Here is a 21,576-nt window from a genome sequence, read left to right on the forward strand (position 1 = left end):
TTATTAGGCCTCTTGAGAAGGATAATAATTATTATCAATAATTATTTTTACAAATATTGGAATGGCCTTGCCACCTTATTATAACAGCTAAAATATTGGCCTCTTTGGTACAATTAATTAGGTACAATACATTTTTTTCAAAAAATTCAGTTTTACTATAAAAATAACATTTTCAATGGCAGTTTTCTTTTTTAACTAATCACGCAACTTTTCAGTGCAAACATCGTAACAATCATCCGCTTTGGAAAGCAAGCGAAAGATCACATTTCAAGTATTGATAAAGATTTAGACAAGACAAGCAGAAAGAAGAATTCAGTTTGACATAGTTCAGGATTACAATACATTGCATAGTTTGTGCGGCACTTTATATTAAAAGGACTATGGGCAAGGGTAGGTCCACCTCTTTCTACCCTTTTGAAGGCTTTGCATTATGCAAGTGCTTTAAATTGTGCATTTTGAGAGTTTTCGCAAGTGCCGTACTCCCTGTAAACCAGCTGGACAGAATGCACACCGTCAGTCACAGAACTGCGCGGATGAAGGAAGCGGTGAAGTTTGTGCTGTAACGGTTAGACCTCAAGATCACATTAGTAGAACAGTTTAAAGACGATCTTGTCCAGAGGTGTTTGCAGTTCGAGTAGAAGCCTCACGATGGTTTAACTATGCCGCAGACAACTAGTCATTGCTAAGGGAATACCTCTGAGAACGACTGGGAAGATGACATGCACTGATTTCGAAATCTCCCCCTCAGTTGGAATAGTTTGTCTTAAACAAGCTGTTGAAGTGCTGGTGTTCTGAAAAGTAGAAGGGACATCGAAATATGCCAGTGCTTGTAAAACAGTTTCTAAGTACTTGTATCAAAGTGTGACACCAGTTTGTCTCCTTTTTGCAGTTGGAGAGGAAAGTATTGAGCCATTTTTTTTAAGTCTAGAAATGGCAAACTAGAGAAAAACCAGGTTGTTGTTCCATTTCCCTTATCATCCCAAAGCCTCAAAGCCTGCCATACATCTGATGATCTACTGCTTGATGCACACACACACACATGTGCGTGATTGTACTTTGTGAGTGCACAAATATTAACACAATCTATATGCACGTGGTTCAGAAAGACTGACTGTCACTGCTTTCGTAACGTGGATTTTGTTCAGGCACAGCCACACTCCTCCACGATCATGTTAGGCACGTCGCGCTTGACGATGTTGTACTCGTCATCGAAGTAGAGCATGGACATGGTGCTGAGTTTGGTGGGTATGCAGCAGGAGTTGACCGATCCAGGACTCATGCCTCTCATGCGGTACTGGTTAACCACCGCCGTGTGAAACGACGAGGCAGAGCCCGGCACACCCGCCATGTAAGCCGGGCAGCTGCCTTCGCAGTAGTTCCCATAGTACCCCGCTGGCGCGATGATCCAGTCGTTCCAGCCAATGAGCCGGAAGTCGATGTAAAACTGCTGCCGGCAACACAAACCGCCGTTGTTGCCGTCACACTCCAGGCCTCGCTTTCGGATGCGGTGCTTCCCTTCAGCCTGCTGGGCGCGAACCACCAGAAAGGCTCTGTGTGAGGGGTCGCTCGGGTCCACCAGGATGGGTAAAACGTTGGCAGCTTCGCATCCCTCGCAGTGGATGTCGAGGTCCTGGCGGCGACCCCCTTTCGCCAGCATTGCCCTCACAGCCTCGGACACAGGGAAGGTGTGCCAACCGCTGCGTTTCAACTCCACGCGTTTTTCCATCACGGGCCAGTGCATGTTCTGCCCGCCGGGCTCATAGTAGTGCACTCTCACTGTCACTTTCCGTCGCAGTCCCTTTTCCTGAGCGCCTGGCAACAGCTTGAAGTACAGCCACAGGTGTGCCTGCACCACGTAGAGGTTCTGGTTCCCCTCATTGGAGATGAGGAAGTACAGGCTGGACTTAGATGGAGTCACATCATCTGTAAGAGACCAAAGAAGTTTGTTAATGGCGGTTCTTTCTCACAAAACAATCTCGTTTATGCCTTTTTTTCAGATTTGAAATGGCACAAACAGGTTGTGATTCCGCCGACGACTACCTCTCCTTAGCCACATTCACTGACATAAACCACCCAACTTGTCAAGATTTACTAGATGCCACAGGTCTGGGCTCAAGTCCAAATTGGCCCCGTGGTTTGGGCTGAAGATGCTGGACCGGGTGAAAGGATGGGGGTTGTCGGACGTGGGCCTTTCCCCAGGGGGTTCATTGAGTTCACAGAGAGAACTGTGAAAACCCAGAACTTCTGGAGCCTCAGAGACTGACAACACAATGCTCTGTGAAAGGTATTAGGAGAGTGCTGGCATTGAGCGTGTGCCCTTCAAATGGGAAGCATTATGAGGCATTTACATGACACTGGCCATTAGTGAATTGCGTAGTCCAAGATGCAAGAGTGTGTATATAATTAGATTTATTTGACCACCCAATATAAGTAGGGAAATCCAGAAATATTTAAAGCTGCACATGAATCATGTTCTCCGTAATCCTGATTTGAATGCCAGAGCTGTTTGGCACATTTTGAAATAGTAAAACAACCATGTTTGCAAACAGATTAGTTTGGTTTAATGTCAACAACTTGCCACAAAGGGGTGGCTTCTTCATTTCATAGCTTGGCTCTACTTTTCAGAACATTTAAAAAAATATTGTCTTGAAAATGTTTTCAAAACTACAAACTAATCAGTAATCATTTTGAATGAATGAAAGCGCTTTTTTTCCCATGTACTACTGTACACCCAGAGCGCTTTACAGTCATGTCCACTTGGATGATGCGACGAAAGCCACAAAACAATGGCGCTAGTGCGCTCACCACACACCAGCTATGGGTGGAGAGAGTAAGGGAGAGTGATAGAGCCAATTCAGTGGATGGGGATTATTTTAATATTATTTTATCACACAATGTATGGTTTCATTTTCCAGTAAAAGGGTTATAATAGTTGTTCTAGCTGTCAACATTTCTGGTAAACCCTAACCAAGTTTGTAAAGAAAAACTTAAAAAAAAAACCATAACAAATATATATTTTTGAACAGGCCTGTCAAGGTTCTTTATATTCCACAGTGCAAACACACGGTCAAAGTGTATCAGTGCCAGAGAATCAAGCCCTGGAGAGGTGTCAGGTGTGAACAAGTATGTTCTATGATTATAGGGAACACATTCACTGAACTGATTTCTCCACCTTTTCACCTTGTTACCTGCCTTTCTAAGGCCCCTGCATACAAATATACTTGTATAACAGCTCCTGCTCAAACTGAATTTAATGGCTTGTTTCCACCGAGCGGTACGGTACGCTACATTACGATTTGGGATGGTAAACTATGCTGCGTTTCCACTGCCAACAGTACCATACTTGATAGGCATGGTGTAGCCTATGCTGGAACGAAGCGATTGATGTAATTTTCACGCAAAAAAGAAAGCGACATAGTAAGCAACAATGGATGACATACAGTAGATCTTGTTCTTGCTTCTCGGCATGTGGCTGTTTTAGTCAAGTGCCGACATTAGGCGTTTCTCAATACCAAGTTTGCAAAGTTCGGACTTGCCAAGTCTGACTCAGGAGAATGACTCCCGAGGACGCGATTCCAGTAATTCTGCAAATTGAACAGCGCGTTCTTGAAAGTGTCACTCCTTTCCTTTGTGTTTCATGTCACAGACACAACTCTGCCAAGCATTTATTTGTAAACCTGTGCATTTGTAAATCCCCTTACGCATTTGTGGATTTTGAAACACTTCTAGTGTGACGTGTAGACAAATCCACAAATAAGTGGACTCCACCCACCGTTTCCTCAAGCCAATCAGATAACGGCCACATTGAGCTGGCCAATCATAGCAGGTACTCGCTACAACCAATCACGTTATGCTTTACACTCAGGGTGGTCTTGCCCTGAATAACTTTGCTCATTCATCTGCATCGGCTCAAATAGGAAGTGTAAGACTAAGGCCCATAATATTGCTCCAGTAAAATATGTTTAAAATTTGGATTTCGTTAGAGTTAGACCATTCGAGTGTGTACCAAGCCAAGGCACATTTTTATGAGCCTCTGAAACTGCCAGAGAAATAGTGCTTACATCTCTATATGAACAAAACGTTATGAACGCGTCACGTTATTCATTGATTTGAGATCTTAATTTCATGATAAAACAGAAAAGCATCAATAAGTTGCTGACTAATGAATAACTGGATTCAAACTTGTGATAAATACGCGAGTTTGTGAAATTACTGTCACAATATGCAGCAGATCCATAGTGCATTAAACATGTATCATGCATTTAAAAGTGAAATGCCCAGCAGACAAGCTATTTGCATTTATTCACCCATTAAAACGTAAAAATAATAAAAATTAATATTATATATGACTTAATAATATTTTATTGTAAAAGTTACTTACAGCAAATAAACTTTTATTTTTTCATGATCCACTCAAAACCCCATGCTGTTACATCTTCAATGATGGTCATTTGGGCTGATATTTGGTATTCATAATATGTATGTCCCATAGCTAGCTATTTGTCGCCACGATTGTGCTTTTAAAGACAAAATCATCCATTTTGTCATTTCTTACATCTTGTCTGTCTACCCCCCCCCAAAGCAAAAGTGCAAATGATGTCCACCATGTGCAGTCGCTACTTCAGAAGAAGAACGGGCATCCGTTTACTATCAACGAATCATCGTGTCACGCTGCTCTCATAATTTGTGTGTAATCCTGAGTTTATCCTGATGGAAATTTAAAGAAGCCTTAAACTCCAACAATCTTTTGGAAACAGGGTGTTTTAACCACAAACAGCTCAATTTAAATGACGCGCCCATAGATTACAGCTCCATTTCAAGGGAGCAAATATCTTCAAAATGAATCAGATTCAGTTCTCACCCCGAGTGTAAAGCCTAACGTGATTGGTTGTAGCGAGAACGTGTTATGATTGTTCAGCTCAATGTGGCCGTTATCTGATTGGCTTGAGGAAACGGTGGGTGGAGTCCACTTATTTGTGGATTTGTCTACACGTCGACTCTTTCCATTTGTTCCATCAAATGACTCTTTCCATTTGTTTGTGAATCTAAATCTATTTATTTGGAATAATGCAACAATTCTAACCCCATAAAAGATCACTCGTCTAAAAAAAGACTAATTATATCTCATGTTTAACCACTAGAGACGTCAGACTCAGTGGCAAACGTCAGAACGTCTAGCCGAGGAAAGGCTGTTCCAGGTGGGGTTCATGAGCGCAGAGCACCCGGTGACCGCCTGGAATGGATCTCAAAACCTGGATCAAATCTTTATAAATAAACCACAGATTTGAGCTTTAAACAACTATTCTAACCTGAAAAACCTTTAAAACTGCATTTCGTGACATAATAACAGTAGTATTATATTTCAACTGTATATTAAAAAAATGGCGCTTCTTATGTTGTCATTCCCCTTGTAGCATGAGCAAGTGACGGTTCTCTGTCAAGTTTGTCAACCAATCCACGTTCTGCCGTGAGTCTAGTTCCACCCTACCGTACCCCTGGGCTTGGTACCCTAATGGAATGGTACCGAAAAAGTGGTTCAATACGGTTTGGCATTTTGGTAGTTCCATTCACAACTTTTGGCAGTGGAAACGGAAATAATTGTGTCCAGTTCAGTGGAAACAAGCCATAACAGGGCAAGGCTTTGACCGCTTTGCACTCTCCATGACAATGCGAAAAGGGAGACAAGATGCAGTATGTGTTGTGGCATAATTTCTCTCCATCAATATCAACACTTAACTACATCAGAACTCTTTCATCACATTGACATCTTTGCCTTTGCATCAAACAGCTTTTAATTAAATAAAAACTCAAAACATTACAATTATTAAATATTCTTAATGAGTTAGATTTTAAGGAAATGAATGGTTCAGCTGTTAATTTCTAAATATTTAAAATATTTAATAAGTTTGCTTCTTCTGCATCCTGTGGTTCACTGTCAGCATTTAACTTGTATCTTCTCTGAGCTAGTTGATGTGACCATGTAAAAAGGTACTGGTAAGTTATCTAATCATTCAGCATGACAAATATTCATTTCATCACTGCATTTCAAATTTCACAGCTGTGTCTGATATTGTAAAACGCTATACAACATTTTTTAGCTTCCACTTCAGGTAATTATATTTTTTATAGGGCTGTCAAACGATAAATCGTGATTAATCGCATCCAAAATAAAAGTTTGTGCACTGTAATTATTTTATATATATATAAATACACACACATGCTTGTATATATTTAAGAAATATGTTTATGTATATACTATATATAGATTTATACATAATTTATATTATATATAAATATAAATATTTTATATACAAATAATATTTTCTTATATGTATACATGCATGTGTTTGTATTTATATATATATAAAATAATTATACACAGTGCACCCACATATATTATGTAAACACAAACTTTTATTTTGGATGCGATCAATCACGATTAATCGTTTGACAGCCCTAATTTTTTATTTAATTGCTAGATAAAAATGATTTTACTCTAGATTTAGAGTCATTTCTTAACAATGTGTTTATTAATCAATTAAGCTAAAAAAAAAAAATAGCCTACAAGAATACTGTCAAAATAAGCACGGGCAACTGTACTTTTGAGAAAATGGATGTTAGGTTTGTTTCTGTGTTTCACTGAAGATTATTCTCGTGCTGTAAATGCTTAATGTGAACTGCTTGTTCAAGATCAATACGATCAAGGCCATGGCATGCTGCCTGATTAGATTTTGACTGTCAGCCAATCAGTTAGCGCTACAGGCTCTAATTTCCCTGCTTGGATCAAATGTCAAAAAACAAAGATTTTCTAAAGAGATCGATTTGGCTCTTTGACCTTATGGACACTGTGCCACACTGAATAATGTCTAATAATGAAGTCTTAATACCCCGCGTTGAACTGGTCCTGAAGAGTTCAGCGAGTCCGAATGGTCACGCTGACAAATGAGAAGCGAGCATCTACCGCTCCGCTTCTGTGGCTACGGGACACCAAATACTTCTGAAATGGCCCATAGGACAGTGTCAATAGAGACCTGAAATTGGCAGCCGTGCTCTCCTGTACCTTGGCAGTCCTCTTATTATTGCTCTCCTAAAGCATGGAGTGGGATAGGAGCCACCTTCTGGCTTGCCATCATAGCGCATAACAGCAGGGAAGAGCATGCAACACGTGAGGCGGCACAATTGCCTGCAGCTGCAGTGATTTGCACATTGCATACCTCACAAATTCCTCTTTTTGTACCTCTGAGCGGGATAGATCTAGGGTTGTCCTAATGCTATGCCCTGGCTGGCAGCCTTCACTTGAGGGGTTAGTGCCAGCTGGCCTTGAGGCAGATGGGGGTTCGGGGAGCCAGTTTCATGATGCATTGCTGCTCAGTGGTTCAAAGGTGTCGTGAATAATAGGGCACACTGAAAAGAGGCCTGATAGAGCTTTGATATTTGAAATGCATTTTCGGAGTAGGATAAGAAGGCCACCCCCCCCCCCCCCACCCCAGCCTCTGTCACCCACAACGACTCAAATGTCTCATGCATTATTCTGAGTGATTTCTTTGTTGTTTTTGTTCCCAATGTTGACATATTGGGTTTAGCAAGAACGCACAGTACTCGCTCAATAATTGCCTTCTTTTGTTGCGCTGTCATGAGTGTGTTCAGACCATTCTTATTGGAGCAAGAAGTCCGGATAATGTCCAAGCTAATTGTGCTTCTCTGTGTGAGACTAGAGAATAAAAAAGCTTGTTTTTTTTTGTTTTTTTTCCAAGAAGCCTGAATCATCAACTTTAAAAAAAAAAAAATTATAAAATATTTAACAAATCAATTAGCTATCCTTCCCAATAATGACGACAGGTTAAGATTATCTATATACAAATCTGCTTCTATTTAATGTTGCTCATGTAAATTTACAGAACTTAATGAGCAAAATGTTATTCATGTTTTCTAACACGTTACAAGCTTCATACATTTTCCTGTAGATTGAGCTGAACCATAGATCTATAGTAGATGAACTGGTTAAAAAAAAAAAAAAGTCACTTTCCTCTGGAACTAATGGGTAACTATGTAGTTACAGGGTTCCCATTCCTTCAATGAAGTTGCATTACTTACTCAGTTGTTCAGAGTTACTTGCTGCATAAGTGTTTTTAAAAGTAATTGAATATACATTCACTATATTTTCATTACTTTTCAATTACCTCAAATAATTACCTCAAATTTCCAAGTTATCTATGATGACCATGGGAACACTTATTTTAAGTAGTATAAATTCCTTTGAAGTAAATACAAAGGCATTGTATTCATTTTAACAAGTTTTTTTATTGCTTTATTGTCTGTTAATAAGGCAAAAGGCGTGGACATGTTCTTTACCTCTTATTAACAAATTATCTGTAATAATTTGATTGGCATGTTTTTGATGCTCTTTTGCCATTCCCGAAGATGATCAAGGAACACCCACCTAGCAAAGGTCATCATTTGACAAACTAATTATTATTTTCTGTCAGCATATCTAATTGTATGTAAAGAGAGGGTCATGTATTCTAATTGCTTCAGTTCCATAATCATACAAATATTAGATCAAGGTCTCATTAACCCTTTAAAAACCCACAATAGCAAAATTGCAACACTTGTTTAAAGCAAATCATATTCAGTAACTGTAATTTACTGCATCACTGCAACATCTTTGTCATGAAAATCTTGTAATGGCTAAATTATAATCACAAAATTCACACACACACACACACACACACACACACACACACACACACACACACACACACACACACACACACACATGCATATATATATATATATATATATATATATATATATATATATATATATATATATATATATATGTATGTATGTATGTATGTATGCCTGTGTATGCATTCTGTTCTTATTAGAAGTATTAAATCTAATCTATTAAAGATAGATAGATCCCCACTACTCATAAATAGTGCAATGCATGAAACTGAAAAACATGTTCCCTATGACGGTAGTAGGCAGTGGTTTTGGAACAGGAACAGACCCACTGAATGTCACAGCTTACTAAAGTCACTCAAACAAGGTCAATGTGGCATGTACTGACACCATGGTAACACTTTGATTTAATGTGTCCTTTGTTACATATGTTACACGTTTATAGTAAGTAATAACTAATAAATTTGCCATAATTACATGCAACTAACCCTAAACCAAAACCCCAATCCTACCCTAACCCTATAGTAAGTACATATAGTTAACTGCTAATACTTTTGGTACAATGTATTGATATCTATTCGACCTGTAAATGAAATAGTGGTAGCACTTTACAATACGGGTAATTCATACTTAACTAATGCACAGATAATCCCGAGTTAATGTATAACTAATGAAGAACTAAACCATTGATTAATGATTACTGCATCAGCAACTAATAAAGAGTCTATATGATTAATATATTAAGTAAAACATGAATTGCTATTAATTCAATGCGTCATTGTGTATTAATTCCTTAATAACATATTTTATTAACTAAAAGTGTAAATGAATGTGTTAATTACCACAATTAGTCAAAGCTATGCACTTCAACTTCCAGTCGTCTGCTTTAATTAATCATTAGCTAATGATTTGCAAAGCTATCATTGTGTTATGACTTTACTTGTTTGGGCACATCATTATTAACTAATCATTTGGTAATTGTAGTAATTTGCACATGAATTTGCACTAACAATGGAGTAATTAATCATGTATTAATGCTTATTAGTGTACCTGTCATATTATCTGGAAGTTGAAATACAAGGCTTCGGCTCATTCTGGTAATTAACATATTGATTCACACTATTAGTTAAAAAATGAGTTATTATGGAATTAATCGACAATTACATATTTAATTAATAACAATTAATGTACATTAACCTTACAGACTCTTAATTAGTTCCTAATGTGGTAATCATCAATGAATAGCTTAGATAATCATTAGTTACACATTAATTCAGTATTATCTGTGCATTAGTTAGTGCACCAAGTGTTACCGAAATAGTTGATTTGTAAAACATGTTTAGTGATTGATGATTACAGTACATCCTCTACAATAAATCATACCCCCCCCATACATTTAAGTTTTTGATTTAAATGATAACTAATAGAATCCACAATATCAATAGTTCTACAATTAAGGTGAAAGTAGCCATGCAACATGCTATTTCTTGTACACACCTGACTCGGCGAAACTGATTATTTCCGACGTTTCTTCTTGCACCTCGTTGTAGGCAGCATGTCCATCTAAGTTGGGAATTTCAACCCTCCCGTCCTCCCTAACTTTACCCGCGTGAAGTTTGCGCAGCGCCGTTACCATGGCAGCTTTGGGAATGGGATGAGTGATATTTGGTCTCTCTCTCATTTGCAGCCGGTTCAATATGTGCCTTTTAACCGCCTCCAGAAAGTCCGTGTCCAGTCGCCCCGAATCATCCGAATGCCCAAGTCCACAAGAGACACATTGAGACTCCTGCGATACCGTCTCAGCTCCCAGACTACACTGGGCTGAGAGCATGCAAGCCATTAAACAGGTTAGAGAGAGGATGTAAATACTCATTTTCTTAAATAGCGTGTCTACAGCAAACAAATCAGTTCATGAATTCAATTGATCTATAAACAGGACAGAGTTGTAACGTTTCCAACAACCTCCTTTGACAGATCTCCATTCATCATCATGCTCGCGGTCATTTTTTTAGAAACGTTCATAGCAAGTGTAAACACATTGATTAATAATGATGGCTAGTCGCAAAAAAATAATATCAGTCTTAATTGACGTCAGTTAAAAAGCGCGAAAGCTCCTTATCTCCGGGGTAACTGACAAATTGACTTGTGTGAAGAATCAAAACAAACCGGCTACTGGTCGTGTAACGTATTCCTTTAAAGTTCAGTGTAGTCAAAAACTCTTTCTTGTTTGAAGACAAAAATGCACTGTTTGTCTTTCCACCGAATGTCAAGTGCTCCTCTTCTCTCAGTAATGGTGTTGTGAATTGTGTATGTTCTCTCGTTTTTCTTCAGCCTCAGGAGGGATGTTGTCCTTTGGTCTTTTCTCTCGTGTTATTATCACGACACTAGAGCACCTCGCGCTGAAACTTTTTTATACTTCAAACCACGTGGGGACGCCCAACCAACTGGACGCGAGAGATTACGCTAACAAGTTACGTTTAGCGTGCTGCATATGTGCATAACCACTGGATCTGCAAATATAATATATAGGCTATACAAATATATAGGCTATACAACGTTTTACACATTAACCTTTTCAATGTCAACATGACTGCAGTGTTTGTCCTAACTTAAATTGTTTCTTTCAAACAGCAGAACAATAGGCTACATTTAACCATACTATCTAAAAGTTCTGGTGGTTGATGCTTTTGACGTCAGTTTATGCATCGTGTTTTTATGTATATAAAGAAATATTAAAAAAAGTTATAAAGCAGCACCTGTATGGTTTATTGATGATTATATTTGTCATTCATTTTAATTTTAGATTCAATTTATAAAATACACTTAGATGATGGAGTCGCTTTTGCAAAGCCTGAGAAAATTTGGTCAACAAAGTTTCGCTTTGTTTGGTAAATTATCACACCGGTTTATTTATTTCAGTGTAGTGCGGGTAGGAGCTGGATTACACATTTTGTTCTTAGGTGATATGGTGCCATCTATCGCTTCAACAAAATGAATACATGTTACATTGCTATGGCCATATACATTATCATTAATCCGTACATTTGACTATTTTGTCGTATAAAATATGTAATATTCATGTCATAATGAATATTCATAGCGTAGGCTAGCTACATAGGGTACTAATATAATACTAATAAAGCTTACTTCATATTTGTTTAATTAATGGTTCTGGTTTCTGTATTTGGAAAGGTAATTATTTAAAGAATATTAGAAATTTAATAACATTGCTTTTGCTTGTGTATTGATGCCATCTCTCTGCAAAAGTAAACAACAAAACACCTTTTTGTGGAGTATACTTTGTGCCACTTCAGAATATATAACTTCTATAAAGATTATCAGCATGTAAACAATTTTTACCCATGGTTTGTCCTAATATATAACAATTGCAATTAATTCCTAACAGAATGCAGTTCATTACTATTTAAAGATGACACACCGTCTTGCGTTTAGTTCTTTGATGTCACTTGCAATGGTTGTCATATTTTTCATAATGGAATACCAGTTATCCATTTTTATCCATTGTAAATGATCCATTTATATTGTGGATGAAGGATACTGTACTGAGATGGTCTACATCTGCTTTTTTATCATTATTTATTTATTTAGTATTAGAATTAGCTGATTGAATGTTGATCACATTATATACTCAATATACAAAAAATTAATATGTTGAATAATCCCAAGAGTTTAGGTGATTGATGAATATGCTAAATATCTGTTTGATTTGTACATTTCTTGAATTTCTTAACGGTGTGACTGGCAAAGTTTGTCGCCCTCAAGTGGTAATAAATACTACATGCATGTAGACATGTATGTACAGGTCAATTTATAATATATTATAATTGGTATGATATTATATATAAAAAAAAGTCAAACCAAAAATTATTCAGACACCAGATATAATTTTTTATATTTCTTTACTAGTGGGTGCACGATAGCAAAATTAAGTAAACTGTCGCATATTATACCCAAAAATTATTCATATAGTGGACTACCAGTAAAATGTATAAAAATTGACTATAAAAAAACTGTTTTGCTCAAGTGTTTTTTTTTTTTTTTTAAATGGTAATGCAACCTTTTATACCACAAACCAAAATTAAAATTAAGCATTGCTGGGTAATTTGTTGACCTATATTGGTATTATCTAAATGTGTACTTAAATTTAACAGCTGACAGGTGTTCAACCTATTTCATTTGTAAGACAGTCTAACAGAAGGAGGTCCAAAACCAGTTGAATATCAACTGATTTGATAACTCTGTGTTCTTTTCATATTTTATTACCGTTTCTAAACTATAGATAATAAACTTTGATAATGTGAGAAATGCTAAAGGTCTCTGTTATTAAATTTTGGTTTGAATATATACATACTGCATAAGCATAATTTATAAATGGTTTTGATATATATATATATATAACTATTTTAACAATTTGTAGCTAGCATAGTTTATTTAATACAAACATGCTACACATTTAGTTTTCTAGGAATATATGTTTATAAACCTTTTTATATTACTTTTTAAATTAAATAAAATAATAATGATAACATAACTACTGCATGCTGTAACAAATTTTAATAGTTGAGAATGGATTCCATATTACTCGTGTAATGCATTACTTATTAAATCATTTAAGTGCAGCCATCTTGAAACAACGTGAAGGCAAGAAAATAAATGTGTAAAGGTCGCATAATGCTGCTGTTCTGCCAGTAATATCCGTGGATCTTACAAAACACAGAGAACAAAAATATCACAGTCTCTGTCAATTAAACTATAGAGCAATATTCTGATAGCACCTCAGAGCGATTTGTCAGGGACATCATCCAAATATCTAACTTAGAGTTGTTGATTATGGTTTATACAAATTAAATTGGTAGGAGAAAGTATTGTGTCATAAAAAATGACAAACTTCACCTTCAAGGTAATAATTACAGATGCTGTAAAGAGTTTGTACATGACTGAAATCCATTAATGCAAACGTTCTCCCACAAGGATATATGGGTATTTTTGTTAATGCCTTTTCTTTTCTCATAGAGAAAGTAGAATGCACTGAAAACATCATATTTATGCCACTGTCATATGCCACACTGAAATCATATGCTGTCCTTGTAGAGGTTTACCACCCAGGACTAACAGGAAGTCAGGCATATGGAGAAACATGGCGTCATCGTTTTCCTCTGTCAGGTCACCACTATCCCCCTCCTTGCAAACAGCCTCCTGATTCTCAAAGGTGAGACAGCTTCCTTTAAGCTTAGTGTCTTTCAGTGCAGTACTCAAATCTGCTAAACACTTCTTATTGTCCATATAGAAAGTCTGGAGCTCAATACAGGGCTCTTGCATTGTGCTGAGTGACGGTTGGCATTTGTTTTTAAATGGCCTCAGCTTGTTATTGATGTTGTGAGAGTAGGGTATTTCCCTGAAAAAGACGTTGTTTGGTGCTGTTGGCTGGAAACTCTGGCCTAGGCCAATGCTGCAGTGGTGAATCCGGCACAGAGAGGCAGATCCAGGCAACAATGCAAGCTTCTTCCAGGTCTTGTCCTTTGTCTTCAAGTTGAACGTCCACAAGCTGTTCTGAGGGGAACTCTGGGTGTCCCCTCCACCAAAGATGAGCATGCTGTCTTTGAACAATACAGCAGAGTGACCAACCAGCCTCGGGGGACCTGAACTACAGAGTAGGAAATATGTGTTTAGATGCTTCTGATTAGTTTTTCCTCAGTTGCTTTGGCTCATTATTTTTTCAACAGAACTTACATTCTCTAAACTTTTTTTCATGTTAAACTATGTTATTCCCTTAATTAAGACGAGTTGATACATACCTCTCTTGTCTCAGTGCGAGCACTCAATCTGGTGTGTGAGACACTTTGATAGAACTTAACTTATCTCAGTTCCTTCATTAGGATCCAAGCAGAGAAGCGACCAAACACCTCCAAATTTTCCCTTTTTAAATACAGTTACACTAGCAGTGTAACTTGACCAAGAATGATGATACAAAATAAAACTTTGCACTTTTCTAAGCGTGTGAAGTGGATAACTATAATATATGGCGGAATACCACAGCAAGTGCTTGGGAACACTTCGACTCGGCGCATATATATCTATGGACTCGGCACAGTAATATCATCACGTCTTTGGTCGCTTCTCTGCTTGGATCCTAATGAATGAACTAAACTGAGATAAGTTAAAGGGGTCATGAACTGGCTTTTTAAATTTTATTTTATTGTTGTCTGTGGTCAACTTAAGACATTTGCTTGGTTTTTGCATTCAAAAACATCAAAATGAATAAGTAATAGGCTATTTTGTACCCTAGTTTTGAGCCTAGCTGAAAAGCGCTTGGTTTTTATGGGTGTCTCGCACTGAAGACTTGGAAGTAAACGCCCACTGCCGTGAGTGGATAACAGTTTTGTATATTATAATGAGTTTCAACTCACCCGTCGGTGCACTTGGGGGAAATTGTTTTGAAAACGTCCAATGTTGTAAAATGGCAACCGGAATGATTCGCCTATACATGTTCGACCCAGAGTTTCTCGCACGCCAGAGCAGAGACGAGAGAGGTATGTATCAACTTGTCTTAGTAAAGGGAATAACAGTTAAATATGAAAAAAAATGGTGGAGTATCCCTTTAACTCTATTGCATATGTAAAATGTAGTAACTCAATGTAGTGGCCAATTACACCAAAACCTTTGTCATAACGTGAGTCGTACAGGTCAAAATGTTTATATATATATAAACATATATCACCATGGCAATATATCCTGGAAATGTTCGCTACATACAAATTTAACATTTTTGTTGACACTGACTTCTTACTATACAAGTATGTCAGTTTTGTCTAGATGAATGCTATTGTGTATAACAATGACACACACAAAAAAAATGTAATTGAATGGATCATTTTGCATGTGACTGCTCACATGATGAAAGAATGTTTAGAGGTCGTGTATGAAGAGTATGACATTTTTACTGAGAATCAGTTGTGATCATCAAGTCAGGGAATTTAGATAGATAGACACACATAATTATAGAAGAAATTAACAATGGGTGTTAATAAAGAAACTCACTGGAAATTGATGTGGCTCCAGGTTTGACTGGCAAAATTCCAGCTCCACAAGTCCTTCTGTTCCCTAAGGCCCTGCAAGCCACCAAAGAGGTACATACAGTCCTGGTGTGTCACAGCTGAGTGACCATGTCTGGGACCAGGCCCACCTTGTGCACTGCTTAGTAGTGACCACATCCTGGAATCTAACATGTAGTAAATATAATTAGTTTGGAAAGGTCATTTAGCTAAAATGGATAACAGTAATTATTCAATCTTCAGAGATACTTGCATACCAAAAAGCATAAATATGTAATAACACTCACCAAAATCAAATTTCCAGAATTCTTTTGTTGATCCTCTTATATCAATGTATCCACCATAGACATACATAAATGACCCAAAGATGACTGCACTATGCCCTTTTCTGTTTGCTGGTGTCACTCCCTGCAAAAACAGTTTACTATATTACATGGACCATCAAGTATTCCAGCTTTAAAGGGTTAGTTCACCCAAAAATGAAAATTAAGTCATTAATTACTCACCCCCATGCTGTACCAACCCCGTAAGACCTTCGTTCGTCTTCGGAACACAAATGAAGATATTTTTGATTAAATTTGAGAGCTGTATAACTACCACATTGGCTCCTAAGGGACTGCCTCTTGACGGCCCAGAAACTCAATGAAGAAAATGTTTAAATATCCCAAGTGACTACCGTGGCTCAACTATATGTTTATCAAGCGACGCGGATACTTTTTGTGCGAAAAAACAAACAAAAATAACGAGTTTATTCGACTATTTCTTTTCTTCCTTGTAGGCCAGAACGAGACTTCCTTAGATTTCCACGACGCATGCGCGAGATTTGCGATCTGCTTACACCAGCTTACACTACTTCAGATCGCAATTCTCGCGCATGCGTCGTGGAAATCTATAAGGAAGTCTCGTTCTGGCCTACAAGGAAGAAAAGAAATAGTCGAATAAACTCGTTATTTTTGTTTGTTTTTTCGCACAAAAAGTATTCGCATCGCTTGATAAACATATAGTTGAGCCACGGTAGTCACTTGGGATATTTAAACATTTTCTTCATTGACTTTTTGGGCCGTCAAGAGGCAGTCCCTTAGGAGCCAATGTGGTAGTTATACAGCTCTCAAATTTAATCAAAAATATCTTCATTTGTGTTCCGAAGACGAACGAAGGTCTTACGGGGTTGGTACAGCATGGGGGTGAGTAATTAATGACTTAATTTTCATTTTTGGGTGAACTAACCCTTTAAGTCTTGTAAAATCAAAGATGTTCACCTGTAAATTGTCACTCCCTGTTTTCCAGTTAATCCAGCAGTTTTTAACTACAGAGAATATAAAACTGAAGAGGTGAACAACAAAGTGACATATTGCTGTGCTAAAACAAAATCTGCATTTATGCAACTCAAGTGTTGCTGTCAGTAAAGGAAAATGGGGACAAAACAAACAAAAAAAATCTGAAATTCAGATTAATTTTGACCTATTACATTTTTATTTTAGATTGTTATGCTTATAACTTGTCATAAAATTGAACAGAAAAGAAAAGCATACCTATATCAAACACCCAAAAGGGAATTTTTGAGTTAGTATACGATGAATCTTGCATTCCTCCGAAGACATAGAGAAATTCCTTAGAAGAAAAAGTGGAAATAATTATATGATTATAAGAAATATATTACATGAAAAATTAAATCTATGTAAATATATGAAAATGTACATTTCACAAAGCCACAATGTTCCTTAAAACTGGTCAAATCCCAATCCCTGACAGTGGGTTTGTTATAATGAATAAATTAATTTATAAGTACCTGATGTGCTACCATAGTGTGCTCCTCCAGTTCTTCAGGTGCTTCTTCACTATTACAAGGAAGCTTGGTCCACTCATTACAGACTAAAAATATAGACATTTCCCCTGATTATAATCAGTCAATGCTGCATATACTGTGCAATAACAAGTGCAAGTGTCCAAAGCAGCAGACAGACAGATAAATAACAATAACATACCCACTTTATATTTCCAGAAATCCATTACCAGCGAGCATTTTTCTCTACCACCTAGTAAGTAAACATTTTCTCTGTGGGCACAAGAAGCGTGCTTGTAACGATCAGATGGTGCAGGGCATTGTTGTGGCACTGAGGTCCACAAACAAGCACCGCTCCCCTGATTCATGCTTGGGCTTTGAGAGTCTCATGGGTTAATTCCTGTGAAGACAAGCATGAAATACACAAGGGCTACTAATGTAGTCATCAATGTAGTTAACAACAAAACTTCCTAGAATAGCAAACACAGCAAAACAAGAATATTGCAATGAAAGGAATTTTTATTATGGTGTTAGGTAATACATTAGGTAAGTGTTGAGCAAATATTTGACCACAGAACAGGTGTATCTAGTAAGCAACATTGGATATTAGACCCTAAAATATATATAAAAATGGCTTTTATATAAACAGTGGTACATTTTGACACAATAATGTTAAAATTGTCTATTTAAAAATTTCTCTCACCCCAAAAGAGTTACTTGTTGCCACTACTGACATAATGTTTACTGTATGAATGTGAATCATATATGAACCAATCATGCTTACCAACTGATAAGGAAACAGTTATTTCCTGTTCTTTTTGTTTTGTTTTGTTTACGGACCACAATATAGTGATGGGAAGTCCGGTTCTTTTCCGCGAACCGGTTCTTTCGGACAGTTCGTTTTAATGAACCGGTTCAAAAAACCGGTTCACCAGTTCTTTTACGTCATCACGTAATGACGTCAATTCTATCATCCTGGCGGATAAAACTACTTCAAATTACAGGCATTTTTAATCATAACTTCAGTTAAATAATAGTACACATCGTCATAATCATCTTGGATAAGTTTCTTACATTTACATTTTGAAAACGAACCCTGCTGCAGCCTAGGCGATGTGCTAACGCGGATGTTTTACATGTTTTAAATATATAAAATGCATAAATGGTCTTCATCATTTTATTTGTTATTAAATAAACTTACATTTCGCCGATTCACCCTCTCGTTTAAGTCCTGGGTTCACACGTACTACTGCGTGCTCGTATATCAGCACAGGATCAGCCGAAAGAAAGTTCTGTTCAGAGACGGTGCTATCACGCATGCGCAGTATCTCCACCTCATCGGTTCTCCGTATCGAACGTGTCCGAAAGAAACAGTTCTCAGTTCTGTACTAGTGATTCAAGAACTGCAACAACCAGTTCTCGACTCGAGCCATAGCATATAGGCCTGTGTGCTGAGCTGGAACCTGAATATACAGTCAAAACTAAAAAATCGATGCATGTCTGTCTCCAATAGCCTTCTGTAGCATATACATCATGTTTATAATGTGTTAACATAACGAATTAAACATGTTTAATTCGTTATGTTAACACATTATAAACATTTTCTAAGCAGTGCACCATTAAAACCTTGGCAAGAGTTTACATCAAAGATTTATATTGTTACTAGAAATTAAATGAGCTGTTCCTGAAAATATTATATTAGTATAATAATAAATGTTTAGTAGTTTGACAGTTTTAGAATCCAATCATTGTTTCCAATCGTTAAAATAATACAGTGATAATACAGTAATTATGTGATAAACATGTTTCCAAAATGTTTTATTTTGTTACACTTACTGATGTTCAACTAAAGACATGGAAACGTACATTTCGTCCCTCAGAAAAAATGCACGCATGCTCAGCTCATCAACTCATCAGTTCTCAGTATGTCGAACGTGTCCGAAAGAAACAGTTCTCGGTTCTGTACTGGTGGTTATCCGACCGCTCTATCTGTATGTTCGGTAGCACACGCATGCGCAGTATCAGCTGCTCGTGCTCATCACTTCTCTCAGCACCAACACGTCTCCGTTCAGTGAACTTTGAGTTACTTGAATAAAATATACTTCTGTATATTGGTTTATTTCGATTCGGAGGGACTGTCAGGCATGTCTGAAAGTGAGTAACTTTAGTAACTTGTGGTTTAGCGCTGACGCAAGACGCGAACTGTTTCGGACGATTCAGTCCGATTTAGTGTACTGGTTCGACCGGTTCACTAAAAAGAACCGGTTCAAAAGAACGATTCGTTCACGAACCGGCCATCACTACCACAATACAGTTTCCGGAGTATGCTATCTTCTCACTCACTCTTTTCTAACTTTGTACAAAGAAAATTGTTGAAATGGTAATGTTTGATTATGGTTTAATATCTAACAAAGAGGGCTAACGTTATTGTTTTAAACAAATGTGAACTTCTTGAAAATTACATTTCTTCCATTATTACAAAAATCTAAAAATAGCCTAGACACGTAACGTTTGGTAAGGGATTCGTCGACTAAGACTATTAGTCTTAAAGTAAAACTTTAAAGTAAATACTTAAGACGTAACTTACGTTTAATATTTATGTTGCTCATCACCGCGTGATCAAACGCCCAGCCCGTTATACATCTAACGTTACTATCATTGCCATTTAAAATGGGCACTTGAAAGTAAGATACATTTAGTTACCTAATCACTTTACATTGGTTGCTGGGTAATTACTTGCATAGATATATAAACAATACGTTTATAAGTGACTTAAGTCGTTATTAAAGAAAGTCCTGAACGTGTCACGTGACCGCAGTGAAGAACCGTTTTAACTGATAGCAACAACGAGTGGGGGATAGAGGTCGTCGAGAGACGCGCAAATGTTTGTTATGTTTGCCTTTTTGCTGACTGTAATGTAACCGTTTAGACTGCGTTGTTGACAAATTTAGAATAACTTACCGCGCACACTCATCGGTGAATGTCTGTGTCCTCCCATTGATCTTCATTGGAACGATTGTGAAGTAACGTTAGGCTATTGCTGCCAGAAAGAGTGCCAGAGTAGAAGAGAAGGAGGGGCGAAGAACTTCTGTTACGTTCATTCTTTCTCAAGAGGGTCTGACTGTAACCCACAGCCACAGACTGTATAAAAAAATAAAAGAAAAAAGAAAAGAAAAAAGTTGTAACCTCGCGAGCTCACGAGCTTGTAGACAGTGAACCAGGGGATAGAGTCTTCCTATTTAATTTATGACTATCCATTTCCTTGCATACCAGTCACTCAAATTAGGGAATTTGTTTACCTAGCCAGAACATGTCCAGGATACAAACATGTTGAAACCTGCCATCTGTGAGGATTATTTCATCATCGGTCACATGCTATTTCAGTAGGAAGATTGCCACAGCCTCACAATTCCCCACCAAAGTAGAGGTCTAAATGCAGACATTTCCAGTACTCCCATGATGCCTACAGACAGAGCTACTCTGCTGTATGAATGAGAGGGTCATGTGAAGACACTTTTGTCATGCTGTGCACTGACTTCAGTTCTTCATTCAACAACATCATGCCTATCACTGAATGACTCCAGTCCATTCTTGCACTTAACACTGCTCTGCAACTGATTTCCTTGATTTCCTGCCTAACAGAAAGTGCTCCTCGCAACACTAGAGGTCCTCAAAACTGTGTTCTAAGTCCGGATCGTAACTGATGTTACAGTGTGTTCTGGAGGGTTGTGAGAGACCTTGTACCGCAAAGACATCAATTTCTTAATGTGAAACAAAAGAAATGATTGTTGACTTCTGGAAGTTGACTGTAAACCACTTCCTCAGGCTTAAATTTCCACAGTCCACTGAGGAATTCTCCTGTAACCACAACACCTCCTTAGAAGGCCCGGCAACTTCACTTTCTGGAGAAACTCAAAACCATACAAACTATCTTGGCTCATTTGTAAACTGTCTGAATTTTATATTGTTATTTGTCTGTATGGTATCATTATAGTTTGTTCATTCATTCATTCATTCATTCAGTCATTCACAAGT

General features: G+C 37.5%; 2 protein-coding genes across 3 annotated transcripts; both read right to left on the minus strand.

Moving 5' to 3' along the window:
- Window positions 1-206: 206 nt before the first annotated feature.
- Window positions 207-11,084, minus strand: LOC120489794 (inhibin beta B chain). Its single transcript, XM_039686903.2, has 2 exons — window positions 10,183-11,084; window positions 207-1,923 (listed from the first exon to the last, which is right to left on the minus strand). The coding sequence occupies exons 1-2, from the start codon at window positions 10,556-10,558 to the stop codon at window positions 1,142-1,144; spliced, it is 1,158 nt and encodes a 385-aa protein (XP_039542837.1). The 5' UTR covers window positions 10,559-11,084; the 3' UTR covers window positions 207-1,141.
- A 2,161-nt stretch (window positions 11,085-13,245) lies between these two features.
- LOC120489793 (kelch domain containing 3-like) lies at window positions 13,246-20,980 on the minus strand. Of its 2 annotated transcripts, XM_089133532.1 has the most exons (9): window positions 20,841-20,980; window positions 20,503-20,682; window positions 17,744-17,941; window positions 17,548-17,630; window positions 17,291-17,369; window positions 17,018-17,064; window positions 16,046-16,166; window positions 15,745-15,925; window positions 13,246-14,350 (listed from the first exon to the last, which is right to left on the minus strand). In XM_089133532.1, the coding sequence occupies exons 3-9, from the start codon at window positions 17,907-17,909 to the stop codon at window positions 13,750-13,752; spliced, it is 1,278 nt and encodes a 425-aa protein (XP_088989658.1). In that variant the 5' UTR covers window positions 17,910-17,941; window positions 20,503-20,682; window positions 20,841-20,980; the 3' UTR covers window positions 13,246-13,749. The 2 variants fall into 2 exon arrangements, with proteins under 2 accessions (XP_088989658.1, XP_039542835.2); XM_039686901.2 differs by lacking the exon at window positions 20,841-20,980 and having other exon boundaries at window positions 20,503-20,818.
- Window positions 20,981-21,576: the final 596 nt, after the last annotated feature.

This window comes from Pimephales promelas, chromosome 7 (assembly GCF_988280905.1).
Source record: "Pimephales promelas chromosome 7, fPimPro1.hap1.1, whole genome shotgun sequence".
Classification (NCBI taxonomy): Eukaryota; Metazoa; Chordata; class Actinopteri; order Cypriniformes; family Leuciscidae; genus Pimephales; species Pimephales promelas.

Excerpts from the sequence above, each read along its gene's own strand:
- LOC120489794 (XM_039686903.2), bottom strand. The coding sequence starts at position 10,558 with ATGAGTATTTACATCCTCTCTCTAACCTGTTTAATGGCTTGCATGCTC. Across the intron at positions 1,924-10,182 it reads AATCAGTTTCGCCGAGTCAG|ATGATGTGACTCCATCTAAG; the intron begins GTGTGTACAAGA and ends GGTCTCTTACAG.
- LOC120489793 (XM_089133532.1), bottom strand. The coding sequence starts at position 17,909 with ATGAATCAGGGGAGCGGTGCTTGTTTGTGGACCTCAGTGCCACAACAA. Across the intron at positions 17,631-17,743 it reads TTTCTGGAAATATAAAGTGG|TCTGTAATGAGTGGACCAAG; the intron begins GTATGTTATTGT and ends CTATATTTTTAG. Across the intron at positions 17,370-17,547 it reads ACACTATGGTAGCACATCAG|GAATTTCTCTATGTCTTCGG; the intron begins GTACTTATAAAT and ends TTTTCTTCTAAG.